Source organism: Setaria italica, chromosome VI, assembly GCF_000263155.2.
Source record: "Setaria italica strain Yugu1 chromosome VI, Setaria_italica_v2.0, whole genome shotgun sequence".
In the NCBI taxonomy this organism is placed as follows: domain Eukaryota; kingdom Viridiplantae; phylum Streptophyta; class Magnoliopsida; order Poales; family Poaceae; genus Setaria; species Setaria italica.
The window spans coordinates 33,283,654-33,304,051 of record NC_028455.1 but is presented as its reverse complement, the minus strand read 5'-3'; the positions used below and the strand labels follow the sequence as shown (position 1 = coordinate 33,304,051).

The window sequence follows — 20,398 nt, the reverse complement described above, 5'->3', positions numbered from 1 at the left end:
ATCAGCTTACGCTTTTGTCGTATATGCGCAAGTGTGACTTCAGGGAGAAGTGTGGCGTGTGTGGCTAGCTTGGGTTCACTCCAGCAATGAGAACTGGAGGAAAGTTTGTGGCGCTTGCTCAATCCAGTGGCGAGTCGGTCGGCAACCTTTTTCCTTGGTGGAGGAAAAAGGCCGTGGCAAGCCACAGGAAAAACTGTCGGAAAGCGGCCTGTCCGACGAGGAAAAATCCACGAAGCGTGTGACCAGCGCAAAGCCGTCGCAGCAAGGAGGCCTTCAGCCCCACGCCTCGTGCAGATTCGCCAGCCGCGGGAGCCGCCACGGCCACACGAGCCGCCGCCGCGCAGCGGGCGCGACGCACGCCGCCGCGCCTCCAGCTCGGGAGCCGGCCGGTCGGCCGGGTGGGTGGGTGGGTGTGCTGCGGCCGTACAAGCTAAGACATCTTAGCCTGAATTTGCATGTCCCGGCATAGCATACAGCTCACAGAATGAAACCATATGTACTCTAGCTTTTGATGAAACCAAGCCACCAACTAGAACAATGATGATACACTTTGCATGTTCTCATGTTGATGGCATGATGACTATAGGATTAGCTAGGTGGTTCACGCACGGAAGCAGCACTTGGCCATCCAATGCCGGAGCCTGAAACGGAAACACAGCCCTCCTGCCAATCTGCTACTCTGTTCTAAACATTGAGAGCAGTTGTAATGGGTGCAATCAACAGTAGTTGTACTTGTGATTGTGCCTCCACTTGATCCTTCTGCTTGCATCATAAAAATGATGTTACGTTCTGCAGATGTAACTGAACTTTTTGTTTAGGGATAAACAAGATGATATACTAATATATGATCATGGCGTGCAAACTAGTTCCACAAGCCTTATTTTCCAGATGGTAGGAGGCTCCCTTGACCCTTGTAATCTCCTGCCAACTCAAACCTTTTTCAAATTCTAAAAGTTTTCTGTGTTAGTGGATCCGCAACCCAAGTGCCTGATCATTGGAGTCGAGTTCAGTGAGCTTTGGCCAAACCCAACCACTAGTACCTCAAATGAGATGCAGTTTTTCTGACTGGTGTACACCAAATTCTGACCAGATCAGTCGACAGATTTGACCTAACCTAACTGCTCACGAGGATCTCTCCTATTCTATTTCAATTGCCATCATCTGTCAACCTGTCAAGTACAAACTTCAAGCCAAAGCTGTTCGGCTGTCAAGACTGCTGAACAATCTGGTTATGTGAGTACGACCCATCATTCAATGGGGAGTTGCAAAGTTTGTTTGGCTTGCACTTGGCTCAACTTCTATCCACCCCAAACATAAAACATTCTAGTGGTCACCTTCAGTTGGCGTGTTGGTGGGTAGAAGGATTTGAAAACTGAGTTTTCAGACCAACTCTGAAGCAATTTGCATGTCATACGTAGGAGGTGAGGTGTAGTGCCTGACAAAGTTCAGTTGAAGTGACTACCAAGCATCAAACGACTTATGATGAGTGCGACGGCCAAAAAATTTCTGGCTTTGTTATAGGAGCAGCTCAGCAGCTGTGCGTGTGTGCAGTAGGAGCAAAGCATCAGCTCACTCGATGCAACTCGACAGCAACAGCAGACAGCTTGGATGCTGCTTTCTGGTTCCCAAACGTTCATAACCGAAAGCCCAGTACTTGTTGAGCGTGAGCTGTAATTGGGCCTTGTGGGATTGAGAGAGAAAAATGAACATTGTTGGTATTGGTTCTGTTCTGCACCAAAGAAAGAAGAAAGAAATCCCATTAACCAATGAGAATGTCCTGTAAGAGTTACATGTATGGCCTTTGTGTAGAAACCACTACGGCGATTCAATGAAGTAATTTATACAGACTGTTAATCAGTCAGAACTCACAACTTCCTTTTTACAATTACATTCCACCCTCTAACAACATAATTTTAACTCCGCATGTACTACTTCAAAAGCAAAAGGTAAACTCAAATTTAACTACAGGTAACTGCTAGTAACTATTCATCCCTTCTTTGTTTTATCCTTTTTTTTTTGCTACACAAAGAATGGTGAGGCATATGTACCGAACAGGATGACGAGCAGAGCCACTTCTCCCCCAACTTAGGCAAGAAATCTAAGACTCCACCGGGGGCAAAAACACTTGACAGAACAACTACAACACCAAAAGAAAGAAACTGGACTCAATTTTACATGTTCCGCTTTCGCACACCGCACAAATCATGCACCTCTGAGCTGCCAAAGTTTGCAAAGTCAGAACGTTGTAAGTGATTCGACTGGTGATTCTTGGAACCTGACACAACATCACTGGGTTTGTCGGTAATGGAGTGTGGGTTAACGGGTGGGGGAGCTGAATGCACTGGGCAGCAATGCTGGACATTGATCTTGTGTGTGATGGTCTCAGTCGAGGCGCTGCCAGTGACATTAACCAAAAGAACAGCCCCCATGCCTCTGGTGGCTTCGCACCATGAGTTTTGCTGTACTCCATCGACAAATTCTTCCTTTGTGAAGAATTCTTCATGATGCACAGAAACTTCCATTGTTTCTCCTGGTTCAATGAGACCGACTGATGGTTGAACCTATTTAACATTACAGGGTCAGATAAGAATTTATTGTTATGCATAAAAGTCAGGTAAAGTGCAATAAGATAGTAGAACAGTAGAAACAGAAAAAGGGAAAATTCTTTCTATAAATATAAAATACTGTATTTGCATAGTTGTTTGGTTCAATGGTATATCTTTGCAAAAAAAATTATTCAAATAAAATGGTACTAACTTAGAGCATCTCGATAACTGTTTTGGTACAAGTTGATATGATTTGTCTTTGATCAGATTTTGCTTCACTTAGGAAGAGAAAAGTCATGAATAGTTCCCAAGAGAGCATCAGTTAGCAAAATATGCCTCATATAAGTGGAAAGCATGTTCCATTGTTCTACAACAAATTTTGTGTTTCTAGAATACTACATCCCCTATAACTAAGAATGGCCTTCAGAATGGAATGACTAATGGGCACAATAACTTCCTACAAGCAAAAGAACGATCATCAATCTAGGTGGAAATACAACACATTTAATAGAGGTGGCACACTGTTCTTCTGGAAGAACTATGAACCTAACTTTTGTATTTTTTTTCCTAATGAATACAGGAAAAGTGTCACAGGTACCCTGCAGGCTAAATGTTGTGTGAACCTAACTTTATAATTTAAGATATGCTTCGACTACCAGGGTTCCTATTAAAATGCCATGCAGCTGAAGCTATGGTATATGATGTCTAGAGTAGCAATTGTGGTATGACACAAGGAGGTTTGTAGGACCAAACAAAATAAAAAGTAGGAAAAAACATCAATGTACATACAGAGAAAATAGATCAGTTCTACCTCGAGCCAAAATGGAAAGCCAAAGGAAGCCCTTGGAGGAAGCTCAGATTTAGTTCCATCCTGCTTTGTGATTGATTGGCCTTCGCACAGGATTTCAAAAGCAGCCTTACTTGTTTCACAATTGTTACTTATTCGAAGGATAACATCTTCTTGATTTTCCAATATAATGTTGTTTGTGCTGACGATAGTGTCTGGAATAATATGTGACTCGTGGAGCAAAGAGCGCACTTTTTCATTAGATTCGATTATTTTTCCAAACTCTTGTCTTCTTGTCAGCTCATCTACTCTTGCAATATCAACGCTAAATGTACACCTCACTGGCTTATGATCACTATCTGTGACATCCATGCAAGCTTCGTACCTATCAAAGGAGCAAAAACAACATATCAAGTTTGGAGGAATATACTACAGAAGGATCACATAAGCCCTGTAACTCTCTCTCTACCTCAAAACAAAATTAAAAAAACGAATACAAAGGCCAGGTTCTGCAAAATCTTACGCTGTAACTGCAGCAACAACAGGACAGTCTAATGAGCATTCAGCTATTGATACAGGACGGCTATCTCGATACAGTATCCTATCACACCAAGCAGGTATTCTCTTCTTCTCGCTCGAATCATACCCTACATGGAGTTGGTGGAATAAGTTCAACTCAGAAGTATTCTAGAGAAAAATTCAACTCTGAAGTAGCTGTATGAATCAACTGGGACAAAAGAAGAAAACATTTGGGACTTCCCATGTAACAAGAATGGAACTTTCTAACTAGCAAGTACTTAAAGCATCAAAGAGAATACCTGAGAGACCCGGTTGGTTTCTTTGGAATTTGTAAGTTGGAGGAAATCTGATTGGACCTTCACGCATTCCTTGAAACACATTTCCTGCCCTCATTTCTGCTCGAAGTTGATCCCTTTCTCTAAGCCAGTCAAAGCTCCTCTGAGAGACCATATCCCTTGCTTCATCGTAGGTGATGCCATCAAGTCGGTAGTTTAAATCACCAAGAAACACAACCATATCAGCTTCTGCCAGCTCAGGTATATCTTCATCAGCTTGATTTCCATTGGCCTGCCATTATTAAAATATGCATACATAAATACACTTAATTTCCACAAGAACACCTAGTCGGTTCTGTAACAGTTTGATGATCACATACACTCACTGCTTTATGCAACTGGACAGATGTAGCAGAAGCTGTAGTATAACAATAAAGAAAACGTGTTATAAATGTCATGTGTAGTAAAGTAATAAACCACAGTAATTTTAAGAGGAAATTTGACAAGAAAATACCTGTAGATCCATGTGGTTTGTTAAAAGACATTGTCCGATAGATGTGGTTGAAGTCATCATTACGGCGGCTAACATTTCCTTGATGTGCAGCAAAATGATTGCTCACGAAGCATATCCTGCGATCATGGACTCTTATTCTTAATCCCACACCACCCTGCAAGAAGCATCACCTGTTATTTATACAATGCCAAATTCAGACGAAATTTGGAGTCAGATGTGGAAATGAATAAGCAACTACTGGTTTCCAATATATCATTAACTTGTCGGGAGAGTTTTCTGCTGATTGCTGAGATTTCAACCTTCAAAATCTAAGCATCAGTTGAATTCTTTCGTCCTAACACATGCAGAAAGATTGCTCTCCATTGTACGAGTACAGAAGGAGCACAATTTTATTCTTTAGCTGAAACATATTCCATCACTCAAATAAATACTTGTAGACAGTTACTGCTTTCCCTTTTCTGGCAGAACCATTTGTTATTTGATGTTACACAGAAGGAAGAGCTACAGGTTGGCGAGTGCTAATAGACACATGAAAAAAAAGGTAACTGGTACCTTCAAAGACAAAAAAAGTGAAGATGCCTCGACAATCACTTACCTTGTTGCCAATAGCATGTCCAAAGCCACATGGCACTGCAGCAGCATCAACATCACCAACATGTGGCTTAAGGTCATTCCTAGCCCTTCAGATAGTCATACATAAAATCCATAAAGATCAGATAACAACAGTATGAAAGTACAAATATACAATAATCATGTGAACAGAAATTTACTATGCCTTATTAAGAAATGATTCCATGAATAGTAAGTACCATGCAGCAATAAGTAATCCAGCCAGCTGCCTCGACCCGACTCGGTGGAAGGATATCCCCTCATCAAGTGTCTTGCCAATATTGTCTATCCACCACTGCCCATTGGCACTGCCCTCAAGCCCTACCTAAGGCCATAAGCAAGATATTTTTGAATCAAATATTCACCTTAGAGAATTTATACCCAAAAGAGCAATAAACATACTACACTAAACGGTAGTAGTTGGTAATGTTCACATTTCTAAATTGGACTGAAAGCAGCAGGAAAAAGATCAACATATAGTAAATAATAATGCATAGGGAAATTGTACAATCCCAACTTCCCAAGTGCATAGTAATAGACAAGTCTATGAACTAGAGTTTGGTGATGAAACCTCATGCTTTGGAAAGTACAATATTCCTTCCTATTGGCAACATTAGAAACATAAACTCTAGATAAACACTTAAGAGAAGAATGCAAAATAACACGGTAAAAACGGTAGGGTGTTATTGGATTGTGGTACAAACAATCCATTTCATAATATGGCGTAGACAAAAGAAATACTTAAGTGAATTAATGGTATTAGGTGGAATGTATTAACCAAATAGTGCCTCTATTTTTAAAGAGGCCATATATTTTTTAACAAGGAAAGAGGAAGTACCCTGCCTTGGAATATGAAACAGATGGAGTACAGCAATTTAAAATTCTTAAACACAGAACCTTTTTTCAGTTTTTACTTGCAACCTTTGCCTACCTGAATAAAATATTCCTGCTTGATTGAACTGAAATGCATAACAAGAAATGAGATGACCAAGTTGAGGTAAAGTAATCTTACACTTTCTTTGGCGGCAGCCATGGCAAGAACTCCAGCACCCATCTCGACCTCTTGCAAGCCAACAACCACTAACCCAACATCAGACAACGCACTACCCAACCATGACCTAAGTGATTCAAAAGAAGCTTTCTCCTGTGCCACATTCCAAGTTCCAACCAGTATTTTAATGTTCTCTAGCCTTGTATATGACAGCTCCCTGTTAGCCAATTCAGTCCGTAGAATGTCATCAAGAGGGCTTGGGGAAGTTAGAGGCCATCCTCGAACACCACCATGATGTGCTAGAGTAAAGATGAAAGAACCACCAATTGCCATCTTTATGACTGGGCAACTATGTCCGGTCCATCCTGCCAGAAGGTTACCTTCAACATCCATGACTTGAATAGTGCCACTGGCATAACCCACCCACACCCTTTCTCCAAGTGCCTTTATGCATTGAACTGAAGAACTATGATAATGAAATTCTTGCAGTTTATTCCCACTTCCATCCCACACAATGATAGATCCATTTGTGCAACCTGACCAAATTGTCCCGTCCATTGCTTGGGTTACTGCTTCTGTTTGCCGGTTATCTTCCACAAATGTCCCTTTTGTTGCAACTCTGCGCACAGCATCGGCTGCCCCCATCAAGGCATTCCTAGATTTCTGGAAAAATGTGAAAGAACCTTGTGGTTTCTCCTTCTTTGTGGCTTTTACTTTAATCTCTTCCTCTATGAACTGTTCTGGCATCACATGGGCCTCTAGCCGAGCTAGGTCGACTTGACCATCGATGCCAAATACTTTTAACAGCTCCCTAGTCCTAGCATCCCTGTAAAAGCATAAGAAAATAACTATGGGCAAATGAACTTGAGACAACTGTTTAAATATATCTATACTTATCAAAGCATACCAAAGAGCAAATGTCATGCTTGTTATACTCCAAACTTTCGCTCGGCAATGATCCACAAGCATGTGTTTCACATCAGCAGCAGGCAACGAGCACACGTTACTGACTGTAGCGTGGTTCCTAAGGTCAATATAAGATTTTTCCACCAGCAAGGAAGCCATATGTTTTTCTTCTGATGTCAGAGAGAGAGATTTAGCAATGGCTCCCCAAGGCCATGCCTTTATGATACCTCCTTCGGATCCTGACCATATTTCACCTGTTTCAAAGAGATTAGTGAAACAACTAATTTGGATAACTTTCAGCCCCTCTTAATCTCCATCCATATTAAGCAGCAGAGATGAATAAATATCAAACAGAAAACATCTAGTGATTCAGCCATTGATGGATAGTGATTGAATGCTAAAGGAAAGCATCCAAACAGAACTGAGAAGATAAGCTTTACTGTCAATTAACTGTCATTTTTAAAAAGAAAAGGTTCGTTGCAGGTAGGCTCCAGAGTCCAGAGTAAATAGTTTTTGGTCAAGAATCATATAGATCATGGAACACATCACAGAATATCTTAGCAACAAAAAGGACTTATTTGGCTTGTGCAAATTAGTTGTCTACGATATGAGAATTCAAGATTTCACAGGCTAATTCATTTGAGTAGGCTGTCAAAATCTTAGCAACAAAAAGACACCACAAAGGTTACTAGTACCTACCAAAACTGCTCCAGCTAGTAAGAGGTGCCAAATGTGCTAAATCCATGCATATTCACCTACAAAAGACAAGGGAATGGCAGCATTCGAGAATAACTTCTAGCACTAGTATTCTATATGTAGATGTCCCCAACTCATACAAAGCAACAAAGCTTGGCCATAAAGTATTCGGCAACTATATCTAAGGTTTTAACGGTGGAAACATGTGACAGTCTAAATTGGGTTCAAAATCCTCATTAGCAACCTGGTCAATAACAATTGACTAGCAAGTCCCAGAACGTCTTCGCTACCCTACCACCATTCACTCACGTGAAATCAGCTAGTAAAATCGAGCATTTCCAATTACCGGCACACCTTTTGTTACTGAAAAAGTGGCACTGACTAATTGCTAGAAGCAGTCAATAAAAAGCAAAATCAAACGAGATGATCAAGCAAGAAAAGCTTCTCACCATACGACGTGACGACAATGGCGAGCACCGGCGTGCGGCCGTACGCCTGCCACGCGAGGGCCTCCTTGAACAAGTGCGCATTGCCGCCGCCGACCCCAGCGGCCGTGGCGAGGTCCATGCGCCACGCCCTGATCCTGCCGTCCTTGTGCCCCGTCCACACCAGCCGGTTCGCGCCGTCCACCGCGGCGCAGAGCGCGGGCGGCGTCGGCACGGACTCCCTGAACGGCGCGCTCTCCTCGTCGCCGCGGCACCGCGCCGCGCCGCCCGGCCACCCGCCGAACACCTCGTCGAGGCCCCACACCCGGACCCCGGACTCGGCGCCCGCCCACAGCTGCCGCCGCCGCGGGTCGCACGCCAGCGTCCGCAGGAACGCGCCCACCTGCGTCTCCCGTAGCGGGTGGGGCCGCACCTCGAGCGGCGGCGGGCGGTCCGGGTGCATCGCCGCGCGGAGCGGCACGCGGAAGATGCCCTCGCCCCCGCCGGCGCCGACGAATTCCGGCAGCGCCCTGCCGCCGCCGCCGCCGTACTCTGACAAGCCCCGCTCCAGCACCGCCGACGCCGAGCCGCCGCCGACGCCGGGCCAGGCGCAGAAGGAGGCCGCGGGGGCGTGCGCCGGCTCGCCGTGGCGCTGGGGGAACGTCGCGCAGCGCGCGGGGTCGTGGCGCTGCGCCGAGGCGGGGGAGGCGACGGGTTCGTCACCGAAGCTGTGTACGAGCGGCGCGGCGTAGGGAGCGTACGCGGGGGCGGACGCGGGAGCGGGCACGGGCTCCGAGGCGCGCGGAAGCGACTGGCCGTACGATCCGACGCCCTTCCGCCGCGCCGCCGCGTCGTCGTCCGGTTCCATGCCGGCGCGCTGCTGCGGAGGAGATTGGAGCTAGAATTCGGGTAGGGATTTGGGAGTGAGGCGGAGACGGCGAGGGGGGCAGGAGTGGGAGGCGAGCGCCGGAGATGGAGGCGATGGCCAGATGTGGGGGGAGTCGGAACGGAGGCCACCCGTTGCGGGCCGGGAGCGGAAGGGGAAGCAGGGGCGGGGCCGTGCAGCGTGCAGGGGAGGGAACTGTGAGAGCGTGGACGGAGGCATGGGTTTATATGGGTGGATGCCTCGTGGACCGGGACCACGGCCAAATGGCAAGGGTCCCCGCCCGCCCGGCGCGGCCGTAGCGGTGTCAAGGTTTTGAGCACGCAATCCATGCCCTGTTTTCGCCGTGATGGTGGAAGGCGTGTAACGCGAGATGGAGCCATGGAGGAGTTGGCAATTGTTACTTTGTTTGCCGGAAAGCTGCTCTTCTTTGAATCAGTTTGAGGTGTGAAATGTCACTTTGTGTTCTGAATATAACTTCAAAAAATCCATTCCATATGGCCGTATGTAATTCACATTCAAACATCCCAACTGATATAGAAGTATTGTGATATTACTATTTTCTTAATTGCACTGGGTGCCTTTCTTTCTTTCTTTCTGAGGTAGGAGACGAGAAATGTTTAAATCATCCCCGATGGCGTGAAACTTGATGAACGCTACAGTTATGGTACAAGAACAACGTGAAACTGTTGTAGCTGCTACAGCTCTGTGACGAACCAACCAAGTAACACCTAATTTTTATGGAAGCCTCTCACATGCGGCTAGCGTAAAGTCTGACGAGCAAGTAAACACTCCTTTAAGTCTCACTCTTCTAGTATAGAAGTTGAGAGACCATTATTATTGTCTAGTATCTAATATCAATATGATTAAAGTTTCATGTAAATAAGATTTTATAAGAGTACTATCAGGCTGGATAGTTCACATGACAATATCGATACGATATTCACACGGCAATAGCATGCGTACTTTAATAGTGCAAACTATGTCAAATCCTACAACTACTTTTGTCATCACCTGTGTTATGCAACTCTAATGATGGGATATCGATAACCCATTACACTAAGAGATAACGCAATGACATACACATAGAACAAGAATTCGATGGCCAATATCACTTTCGTTCTCTCCTCCAAATCTCGCCAAACCTAACCGCGCCGAGCTCTCTTATCCCTACCCTTTACAAGCACCTAGCAATGCCTAGCAATCTGCCCGGTCCATATCACGGTTCTAGACCATGTCCACCGAAATCCCATAGCAGCGAGACCGGGCACGCCCGGCGCCCCCACTTGTGTTGTGTGGTTTCCACATCGGCAACGCCGGCGATTTCACCTTTCCGCCTCCCGGCCTCTCGCTTTCGGTTGCCCACGAATCCGGCTAAACGAACCGGATCCTGACAGTTGGCCATCATCGCCTCCCTTGTTGTTCTCCCGGGGCGGGGCTCTGAATAATCCGAAAAACCAGGTTGCTGTCAGGTCAGCCTCGTCGGCTAAAATGGAAACTATGCAGGTGCCGACCGTCATTAAGGAGATGACGGAGCCACGACTTCTGGCCCTCGGCGTGACCCTCAGCGTCGGTCATTGGCTGCCTGACCTCCCTCCACGGTCGAGCAGGGGCGGCGGGTTTCGCCGGAAAGGGACGCCGCTTTCATCGTACGTACAAGGGGGCGGAGCACCACTGCAGCGGCAATGGCGGTGGCGCTGGCGTCCTTGCCATCATAGGCGTGCGGCGAGTGGGCGGCGGCGGCCGGATCCTTTGCCTCGAGCGCACTCGCGTCGGCTTTGGAGGGCCAACCAGTGGTGGCTGTCAGCCGGCCATCGATGAGTGCGAGTGAAAAAAGTCTTTGGGAAGATCGTGGAGCTGTGGACCTGGGGGCGGGCGCTTTTGATCTATCTTTTCCGATCTGGCGGTGACGTTGGATTGGCATAAGGATGCTGCTGCACACTCCACACTGCCACAGCACAGATGGCCTGTCGACAGGCCGAGGGCCCTGCAAATTATTGGGAGATGATTTCTATGTGCTCATACAGTACAGTGCTCGCTTCAGATCAATCATGCAGGAAATGTTATCTTAGGGAATAATTGCTCCCTCCCCAACCGTTCGAACGATACACAATTCTCTTATTTGTTTGTGCATATTCAGAAAACTAAAGCCTGCCCGTACACACACAAAATGGGCGAGGACATGACAGTACCGACGAGTCCACGTGAGGAGGCACAATCTTTTTCAGCTGGAAGCAACCTTCTGTCCCTACGATCCTACCTGCGTGCCCAAAAGAAAGGAAAAAGGACGAGCTAGGCCCGCCGAGCTGTGCGGCTAGTCGGCTACCAACCACTAGAACTCGACCACACGCGCCACCAGCCTTCACTCCACTCGACCTACAGTTAAAAACAAACAAAGACAAAAAAAAAAGAGAGAGATGAAGCTTCGCTACTACTCCAGGAAGAACCAGTTGTATGTGATGTAGGCCGAAAGCCGGGGTGCCAGCGTCGCAACCCCTAGCCGTATCCTAGTCGCCGGCCCGGTCCGTGTAGCCGCGACTAGACCCCGCACGTCGCAGCAGAGGGGAACGGAACGGAGGAGAGCTTTCCACCGCGCGCGGTGTGGCCGCGCAGGTCAACCCGAGCACGCCGGGAGCCGCGCGGACGTGTCGCCGCGACGCGCCCCGCGCTCCCCCAAAGCGGGGCGACGGGTCGCGGACGCAGGCAACGGCATACGGCAGCGCAACCGCGTCGCTGTCTGTGCCTGGCTCGCGCAGCCGAGGAAACGGCCGGCGTGGGAGCGGGAGTACGGGACGGGACGGGAGAGATGACGGGCCGGGATGGCATGGCCGGGTAGGTGGAGCGGCCCCCAACTACCGGCGCCACCTGGCTCCGCGCGGGCCAATCGCCCTCGCCGCCCCGCGCCGGTGGGGTCCGGCTCGTCGTGGGCATGGGCAACGGCGTAACGGCTCGGCGCTTCCATGTCTCTGTCCCGCAGGGTCAGCGGATCCGACGGGGGGGTGGTGATCTCAGCGAGGAGGAGACGAGGGGAGGCCGGAGCCGACGTGCCGCGCGGCGGGTGGTGCTCCGCGCCTCCACGCGTGCCGCCGCCGGCTTTGTTTTTATCAAGCGCGCCTCGCCCCGGCCTGCCCCCGTCCGTGACGTATGCGGGTGCAGAAAGCCAGAAACTAACCCTGCTACCACAAATGCGACGGGCGTTGACACTTGACCGTGGAGACCTGATGATGCGTCCAGGCCACGTGTGACAAATTTACGTGCTACAGGAGCTCGAGGGAGAGGCAGCACGAGTTGACCGGATCATCGGTGTATAGCCCTGTTAATTGGGTTGGGTTTATTGGTTTTATTAGTTTGGTTTCTATAATGAGCTCATTTGGATTGATTTGTAATGGGTTCGCCTAATAGATGGTTTGGTTTGGGTTAGGTTTTACAAACAGATAGTTTGGAGGGTGTTTGGGAGTCTAGTATTGTTTTGGGGTCCAAAAGGCTCTCAACCCGTTAAGAATTCAAAAGCCTAGAGCCTCGCCTCTCAAGAGTCGGATCCTAAAGTTAAAACCTCGTGTTTACACCTTGAAATTTTAGAGAAATTGACCAAAATTTGTTGCAATTGAATTAGCTTGACAGTCCGCTACTTTGTGCAAAGTAGTGCGGTTGGACTTATATGTGGGTCCCGCGTCAAAGAGTCGGACTCTAAAACTAAAACCTCGCGTTCACACCTTCAAATTTTAGAGAAATTGACCAAAACTTGTTGCAGATGAATTAGTTTGACAATCCGCTACTTTGTGCAAAATAGTGTGGCTAGATTTACTTGTGGACCCTGCGTCAAGAGTCGCATACAAACTCAAACAAAAGAACTACCTAATGAGTTTTTATTGGGTACCTAATGGGTTCTTATTGAGTTGTAACCATATTTGACAAGCAGTTTGTATAACTTAAACAATGGAAAGTTTGGGGTGGTGTGGTGTGTGATGGTGGAGGTTTGGTTTGAGGTGGGTTATATTTATTTTCTTGTGAGAATGGATTGGTGGGGTTATAACTTGGGTTACAACCCAATTAGCAGGACTATGTATCAGAGCTGACGCGGAAGGAGGAGATGATTACGTGCACTCAACCAACGCGATCCTGATTAGCACCCGCAAATAGCATCCGCGGAGTCAAATACACACGGCCAAGATTCGGTCGTGGGGTGCGAACAACCCGCAACAAGAAAGATCAGATCCAGAGAGACGGTGCAATCCTACTGCGTATCGATCATGACGTTCAACGTCAAACGAGATTACAATACAATCCCTGAGGACTAATTGCTCGAAACACTCACGAATACCTCGTAACCACATCATTGTTGAGTTAACTCGGCGAGCGTGTTGACTTAACTCATGAGCAACTGAATTTTAGCATCTCTTTACATGTTGGAACTCAAATTGTTCTATCCTTGACATATACTCCCTTGCATCAGCAATCCATGAAGCTAAACTTGATCGATCCCTTTCACCCAACATCAAGCTTCTTATACATATGCTGTTATCTTGATTCCAGGATAATTGGACCTTGGCACCATTGCACAGCCAGCCTTAAACCTTCACAAGAAGCTGCAAATTCAGCCTCTTCTACGGATTGACAGTCAAAAAAACAAAAGCCAGGTTGAAATCACAACATCCCCATTGTGGTTCCTTACCACACCTGTACTTGCATGCCTGGTGGTATCTATAAAACTTGCATCCGCATTTAATTTTAGCCATCCTTGCTCAAGTGGATTCCAAATAAGTACTGACCGTGATGCTCTTGCAATCTCATTTATTGCTATCTCTTTAGCCCTCGGTTCACCGATGACCCGCTTACCCTTTACGTCTTCCAAGAACACATAGAATGTTGGATTGACATATTATTCAACATTGATTCAATTATTCTCACTGAACCTGCAATAGAGAAATATGTGTCTCCATGTGTGAGATTATTACGTACCGACCAATTTCTGCAGAGAGACAATATTAAAGCAGGCTTAGCATTTTACGACGCATTGTTAAGTGTGAGCAAAAACCACTACGGTATGGTGTACTGCAGATTTCTGTCAGCAGAGCTTTGGCACGCGTGCATCCTGCTACTGCATATGCTGCATCTTCAGGCTCAAGTCCGCAGATTCATTACAAGAAATGTGTTCATTTATGACGAAAATTTTATGACACATTTGTTCTCGTCATAGATCTATAACGTTTCTAGCTGAAAACGTCATAAAGTTTCATATCCGAGCAAATTTAGTAACAAAATTACGGAACATCATAAAAGTTATCATTATAGCCAAAAAGAAATCGTCATTTGCTGTTGCATGGTGGTTTTGTGACGATATAAGGTCCGCGAAAACATCATTAAGAACCCACGTAACAGAGGCGTAGCTGAAAAATGTTCAAAACTCTCATTAAGAACCCACGCACCATGCATGATTGATTAATGAAGGCCGGCGACGTGACCACTGCAACTAAACAAAGCTTCTTCTAACTACTAACCACCAATGCAAATATGCAATGGAAGTGCTAGCTAGCCGTCAAGCTTCAGGGTGCCGATTCCAAATATCCAATATGAGAATGACTGGATGAGTGGTGGCGCTGCTTGCTCACACCATTCAACCAACAAGCGGATCTGTGATGTTCCTTGCTTCTTTAATTGGAGCGGATTTGATTGGCAGGGATGGTGCTTTGTGCTCATCCGCGGCAGTATTTGCGTTCGTGATGTCACTCTTCCTGTCCTATAGTACATTTGCGACCACATGACATGAGGGTGCAGTTTTTTTTATTAGGTGTAACCATTTTATGTAGAAATTCCTTGAAGCACACTGATAAACTATTTTTTACTTTTTTTTTGGGAAGAAACGGGAAGGAAGGATGATTGAGAAATTATTTGCGTAGTGCAAGTGGTGGTACATACACAAGCAAGAGAGAACGTTGTTCAACCACACAGGCTGCGGCCCAGCGTCTCTATCAGTGAGCAGGCGGCCCAAGAAAATCTGGTAAAGTCACAGAAGGTCCCCGGCCTGCTACGTCATGCTGGCCTGCTACGATTCCAGTTCATCTCATGTTCTCAGCAGACAGACAGACTAGAGACTCAGAGTTTGCAACTTTGCAAGCAGGCTTTAACTTTGCTCTGCAAACAAACACAATATAGCATACAAAAAAATTCATTGAGAAAACAGACATGGAAGTATACGAAGATTATGGAGTTCCACTTTGGCAGTTGGCACAAAGAGAATTAGACGCAACAAAGCCTTCATCAGTTATCGAATTGTTAACTGAATATAGTAAAAACTTCTTACGATAGAACCAGTACTAGAGGAGGGTCCACTAGTACCTGTTGTTCCGGTTGAGATAATCAGTAAAAAAAATTAAAAAGAGAGAGAGAACCTCCCCTCAGCCCCGCCCTCAGCCCCGCCGCCCCTCCCCGCCGGCCCCGACCTTTTCACAAGTGCGATAAAGAGATCGAGGGGATCGAAGTGATCATCGCCTTGCATCCTTTTCACAAGTGAGTAGACACGCGAACCAAACTTTCTCTCTGATGTCATTGTCATTGATGCGTCACACGGGAAGATGACCGAGGTTCGTGTCGACTTCGTGTAACACGTACTCTATGCTTCAATCCGTGGCATGAATCCATCAAATGATGATCCCACTCCAGCCTGCTGGTCGCTACGACGTTCAACGAACTGACCCCATTCAATAGCTCATAACTCGATCGAACTTGTAGAAGTCCTTCTCGGTTGATTAGGTGCGGAGGGGCAGCGGCCTGACCAGAGGCTTTGCCTTTGGCTGTGGCTAGGCATGCGGGCGTGGACTGGCAAGCAGGGTCTTTGCTGCTGCCGTGTGGTTGTGCCGGCTAGCCGGCCGTGGAAATGGCCGGCGGCCTCGGTGGCTCGGTCCCGTGACGCCACAAGGCCACGCGCGGCCAGGAGTGTCACGGCGTGCCGCCAGTCATGGCGTGGTGGTGCCGTGTGCAGTGCAAGTAGCCGGCAGCGAAGGCCGGGGCTGAGAGAGGGGGAAAGAGAGGCGGCGGCGCTTACGGCAGGGTGAGGAAGGAATGGTCGATGTGTTGAAGGCGGTGGCGAGCTTGCGGTTCTCCTCAGCACGGACGACAGCGGCTTGTTGTCCTCCTCAGCTTCGGCCTCCTCCCCACGGCGCGTCAACGGCGTGCGGTACCTGCTTCGCTGACGGTGGCTTCTCCTCCCTCCCTTCCCTCCTTCCCTTCTTCTCTTCTTCTCTTCTCCTGTTCCCCTCTATTCCTTTCGGCTGGTGGTGGCGGTGAAGGGGGGAAGCCCCAAAGGTTGTGGATGGCGAGGGAGGCTGCTGGCTGGGGCTATTTATAGCCCGCGGTCGGGGGCTAGGGCAACGGTGCGGGGCATGGGCTAGCGCAGTCGTCCATCCTCGGCGTCCGCGCCCGAGGATGGTGTGGTGGCCATCCAACGGCTCGGAGGCTAGGGTTTAGGGGTCGCGAAGGCGCGAGCCGGCGGGAGCGGCAGGGGCAAGGCGGGGAATGCCTCACTTTGGAAGGGTTGCGGGAAGGTGTGCGCGGGCGCTCCTCGTGTTGTCGCGGAGCAGGGAGGGCACACGGGCGCGGTACTAGCGAGGCAGCGGCGGCGGAGGAAGAGAAGAGGGTCGGCGGGAGATAGGGGATAACGCTGATGGGTGGGTCCCACCTGTCAGCGGGAGAGAAGAGAAGGGTGAGGTGGTGTGGTGGTTTGGCGGGTCAGCCGGGCTAGCTAGCAAGCCGGTGCAGAAGAGGTAGAGGGATAGGTTAGCGGGCTAGGCCGGTGGGGTCGCGGGCTGCCCTTGGCTAGTTAAGTTAGTTTAGGTTTTTGTTTTATATTTAGTTTGAATTTCGGGTTAGTTAAGTTAGTTTAGATTTTTGTTTTATATTCACAATGAGATTTGAAAGCCAAATAAAATTCAAAAAGAACCAAAACAAACTAGCACACAAGTTTGAAATTGATTTGAGATTTAGTTATTAAAGAGTTTTCATATGAGAATAGCATTTGACTTCCAATTTTTTAAATGAGCACACAATTCAAACAAAAAGTTTTAAATTTTTAAAATTTCACTCAATTTAATATTTGTAAGTTTTAAAGGAATATTACAATACGTGTCGCATTCGCATTCATATGTGGATTGCAATGGACGGGTGCGACGCGTTGAAATGGGTTTTTTAACGAGAACTATCTTCACATGTTTACGAGACGATCGATCATTTCCTCTCCTTGGCAATTGTGTGCGATAGTACCAACAATATATCGTTCCTTCTTCCACAGTTAAATGAACAAAGCAACGATCTCTTCCCCTTCTTTATCTGAACCCAAAAGGGCCTTTCAAATTCTAGATTGGCATGGTCCGTCCCACACTCGCAGTGTTCAGTCCGGCGGGCTATCATATACAGAGGTGTCCAATTTTAATGGTGCACAATTTCACTTGCTCTACAAATAATCAAGGGATATGGATACCTCATGGGTCCCTACCAATCAAAATACTGACTGGACCTAACAAGTGGGTCCGCCCGATCAGGGCATGCGGACTAAGGACATGAAGTTAATTGGAGTGCACGTCAAGGCAACTAGACTGTTCAAATTTACCAGGATACCGTGGGACGCGTATTGTAATCCGACTTAAATTACCTTCCATGTAATACGGAGTAGAATTCAAATCGACTTGTAACTTTTGGTTATCAGACTATATAAGGCAACCAAGGGTGCCCCCGACAACGAACAATAGATCATCAGATCAATCTTGAGCAATCTTTGGAGGTCTGAATCTGTCTAAAAACCTAACCCGTGTCCGCTTCGTGTTCTCGTGATCACTTTCGAGTTCTTGGTGTCGTAATCGCTCTCACCTACAAATCAATCACTTGGGTAACCACAGGTGGACTGCCGTGCTCATAACTCCGATAGCAAGTTACCTGTTCGTGTCAAGATGTCAGACTCTGCAGGTTTCCTCGAGTTCAAACTTGACTACTCAGGATGCAAGAACCTCGCTATCGGCGAGGCTGTCTACTCCAAGAACATCTCCGCCGGAGGGCACGTCTGGAGGATCAGATGCTACCCGCGTGGATCCGTGAAAGAGGACAATGGAGAGTACTTATCCATTTACCTTGAGCTCATGAGCGAATCAAGAAACGTCAAAGCTATCTTCGATGTCTTCGCGATGGAAAGAGACGGCGCGCCATCGTCGTCCCACGCAAGGAGGTGCGTGAAGGTTTATCCACCCGAGGGCTACAGGGCGTGTGGATTTTTGCAGTTCGTGAAGCGAAGCGATCTTGAGTCGCTCTATGTTGCCAATGGCTGGGCGAGGATTATGTGCGTGGTCATAGTCGTGCGAGATGATGACCCCCTGGACGTCCCGCCCTCTGACATCGGGAGCCATCTCGGCCACCTGCTCGATTGCCCGGAGACCTCCGACGTTTCATTCGTCGTCAACGGCGAGGCATTCCCATCTCACCGGGCGGTGCTCGCCGCCCGCTCCCCGGTCTTCAAAGCACAGCTCTTCGGCTCCATGAAGGAAGCTGCAATGTCATCCATCACCCTGCATGACATCGCGCCCGCGACGTTCAAGGTCATGCTTCGGTTCATGTACACGGATTCGTTGGCAGGAGAAGATGATGAGCTCGGGGACTCTGCAACAGAGAACGAGAAGTTCCAGGATCTGCTCGCTGCGGCTGATCGCTATGCGTTGGACCGCCTGAAGCTTCTGTGTGCCAGCAAGCTGTGGGATAGCGTGTCGGTGGATACGGTTGCTGCTACTCTCGCCTGTGCCGAGACATACAACTGCCCGAAGCTGAAAACGAAGTGCATGGGCTTCTTTGCAGAGGAGAAGAACTTCAAGAAAGCTGTGTTAACTGATGGTTTTGTTCAGCTGGTGCAAAAGTTCCCGTCTATTGTTGCTGAGCTGAGAGAGGTGGTTAATGGGGAATAGAGGCATGCATGCGGGCACACTTGCCAACCTATGCATACTTCAGGCGTTTGAAGCACAACTATTTTGAGACGCGAATTCTATCTGTATCTGTTAAATTCCTCGTATTTATGGACTTCAATTGTGTCGTCCTATTGTGCGAACTTTTTACTATCCATTTAACAATTCGATAAATGAAGTCGTTGTTGCATCTGATTTTCTTTGTGCCACTAGCACGGTGCAAGACTTCTTCATATACTTCTTTGTTTATATGCGATTCTCTGTTTATACAAGCGTGAAGTCTGCTTGCAAACTTGCAGTCTCACTCAGCCTGAGGACAGAAAATAGAAACTTGAATCGTATAGCAGGCCGGGACCTTCTCCGTCCTCGGCCTTTCAGAGGCTGGCTGCGCGCCCTTCGTCGCCCTTCGTGGTGGCCCATGAAAGTGAGGCTGCTGAGCGGGCGACCCACCGCAGCCTGTTTTTCTTGCGGCACCGAGCCCCGCTAAGGCCAAGCTGGGTTCCGTGCACCTTACCAACCAAGAGTGCGATTTATGCTAAGTTTGGCGGTTAAATTCGTCTCAAGAAGTTTGTAACTCTTATAATTCTGTTGATGAATAAAGATTCATGTCCCCGTAAAAAAAACCAACCAACCACACGGAAAGCTGGTCCCAAGCACTGTGGGTTTGTGACCGTCGTGAACACCTTGATTCAGCTGATAAACGCGCCGGGGATTACAACTTTTGTTTTCCCTACAAGTGAGAGCGATGCAGCTGACGGAAGCATGTAGCATCGGTTTGGACACCGTAATCTTTTCCCTGTTACCGGGCCGTGATGGCATGGCCGGGTAGGTGGAGCGGCCCCCCACCAACGCCAGCCACCTGGCTCGCTCGACACGGGCCCATCGCCACCCGCCCGCGCCGGTAGCTAGGCCCGTCGTTGAGGCGCTTGGCCCGTCTGCGCTGTCGGAAACTTTTTTATTTTTTCTTTTATAATTTTGCAGAAATAAATAGCTGATTAGAAAATTGTAGAAATAGATCGCTACCGCCAAATGGCGGAAGCATGCTACTGCTAGTAACTTCCCTCCTCTGGAAAGTACACTTTAAAAAACTCATAACTAATTCATATTAATTTGGATTGAGATAAATTTTATATGAAAATTGTAGATCTCGACGAGATCTATAACTTTGTAGTTGAGCTACAATTTTTATGTAAAACTTATCTCTATCCGAATTCATATAAATTAGTTATGATTTTTTGAATGTGTGTTGTCCATTTTCGGATCTAAAATTTGAATTTTAGATCTGAAACTTATATCGATTATTTGAGCATCA

General features: G+C 47.6%; 2 protein-coding genes across 3 annotated transcripts; one reads left to right on the top strand and one right to left on the bottom strand.

Moving 5' to 3' along the window:
- Positions 1–1,737: 1,737 nt before the first annotated feature.
- Positions 1,738–9,354, bottom strand: LOC101771540 (type II inositol polyphosphate 5-phosphatase 15). 2 transcript variants are annotated; one of them, XM_022827518.1, is made up of 11 exons: positions 8,293–9,354; positions 7,149–7,401; positions 6,263–7,067; positions 5,451–5,575; positions 5,237–5,321; positions 4,642–4,795; positions 4,514–4,545; positions 4,152–4,419; positions 3,857–3,980; positions 3,358–3,718; positions 1,738–2,561 (listed from the first exon to the last, which is right to left on the bottom strand). In XM_022827518.1, the coding sequence occupies exons 1-11, from the start codon at positions 9,134–9,136 to the stop codon at positions 2,172–2,174; spliced, it is 3,441 nt and encodes a 1,146-aa protein (XP_022683253.1). In that variant the 5' UTR covers positions 9,137–9,354; the 3' UTR covers positions 1,738–2,171. The 2 variants fall into 2 exon arrangements, with proteins under 2 accessions (XP_022683253.1, XP_004973937.2); XM_004973880.4 differs by having other exon boundaries at positions 4,508–4,545; positions 8,293–9,353.
- An 8,736-nt stretch (positions 9,355–18,090) lies between these two features.
- LOC101759118 (BTB/POZ and MATH domain-containing protein 1) lies at positions 18,091–19,089 on the top strand. The gene has a single exon (XM_014805380.1). The coding sequence runs from the start codon at positions 18,091–18,093 to the stop codon at positions 19,087–19,089; it is 999 nt and encodes a 332-aa protein (XP_014660866.1).
- The last annotated feature ends 1,309 nt before the right edge of the window (positions 19,090–20,398 follow it).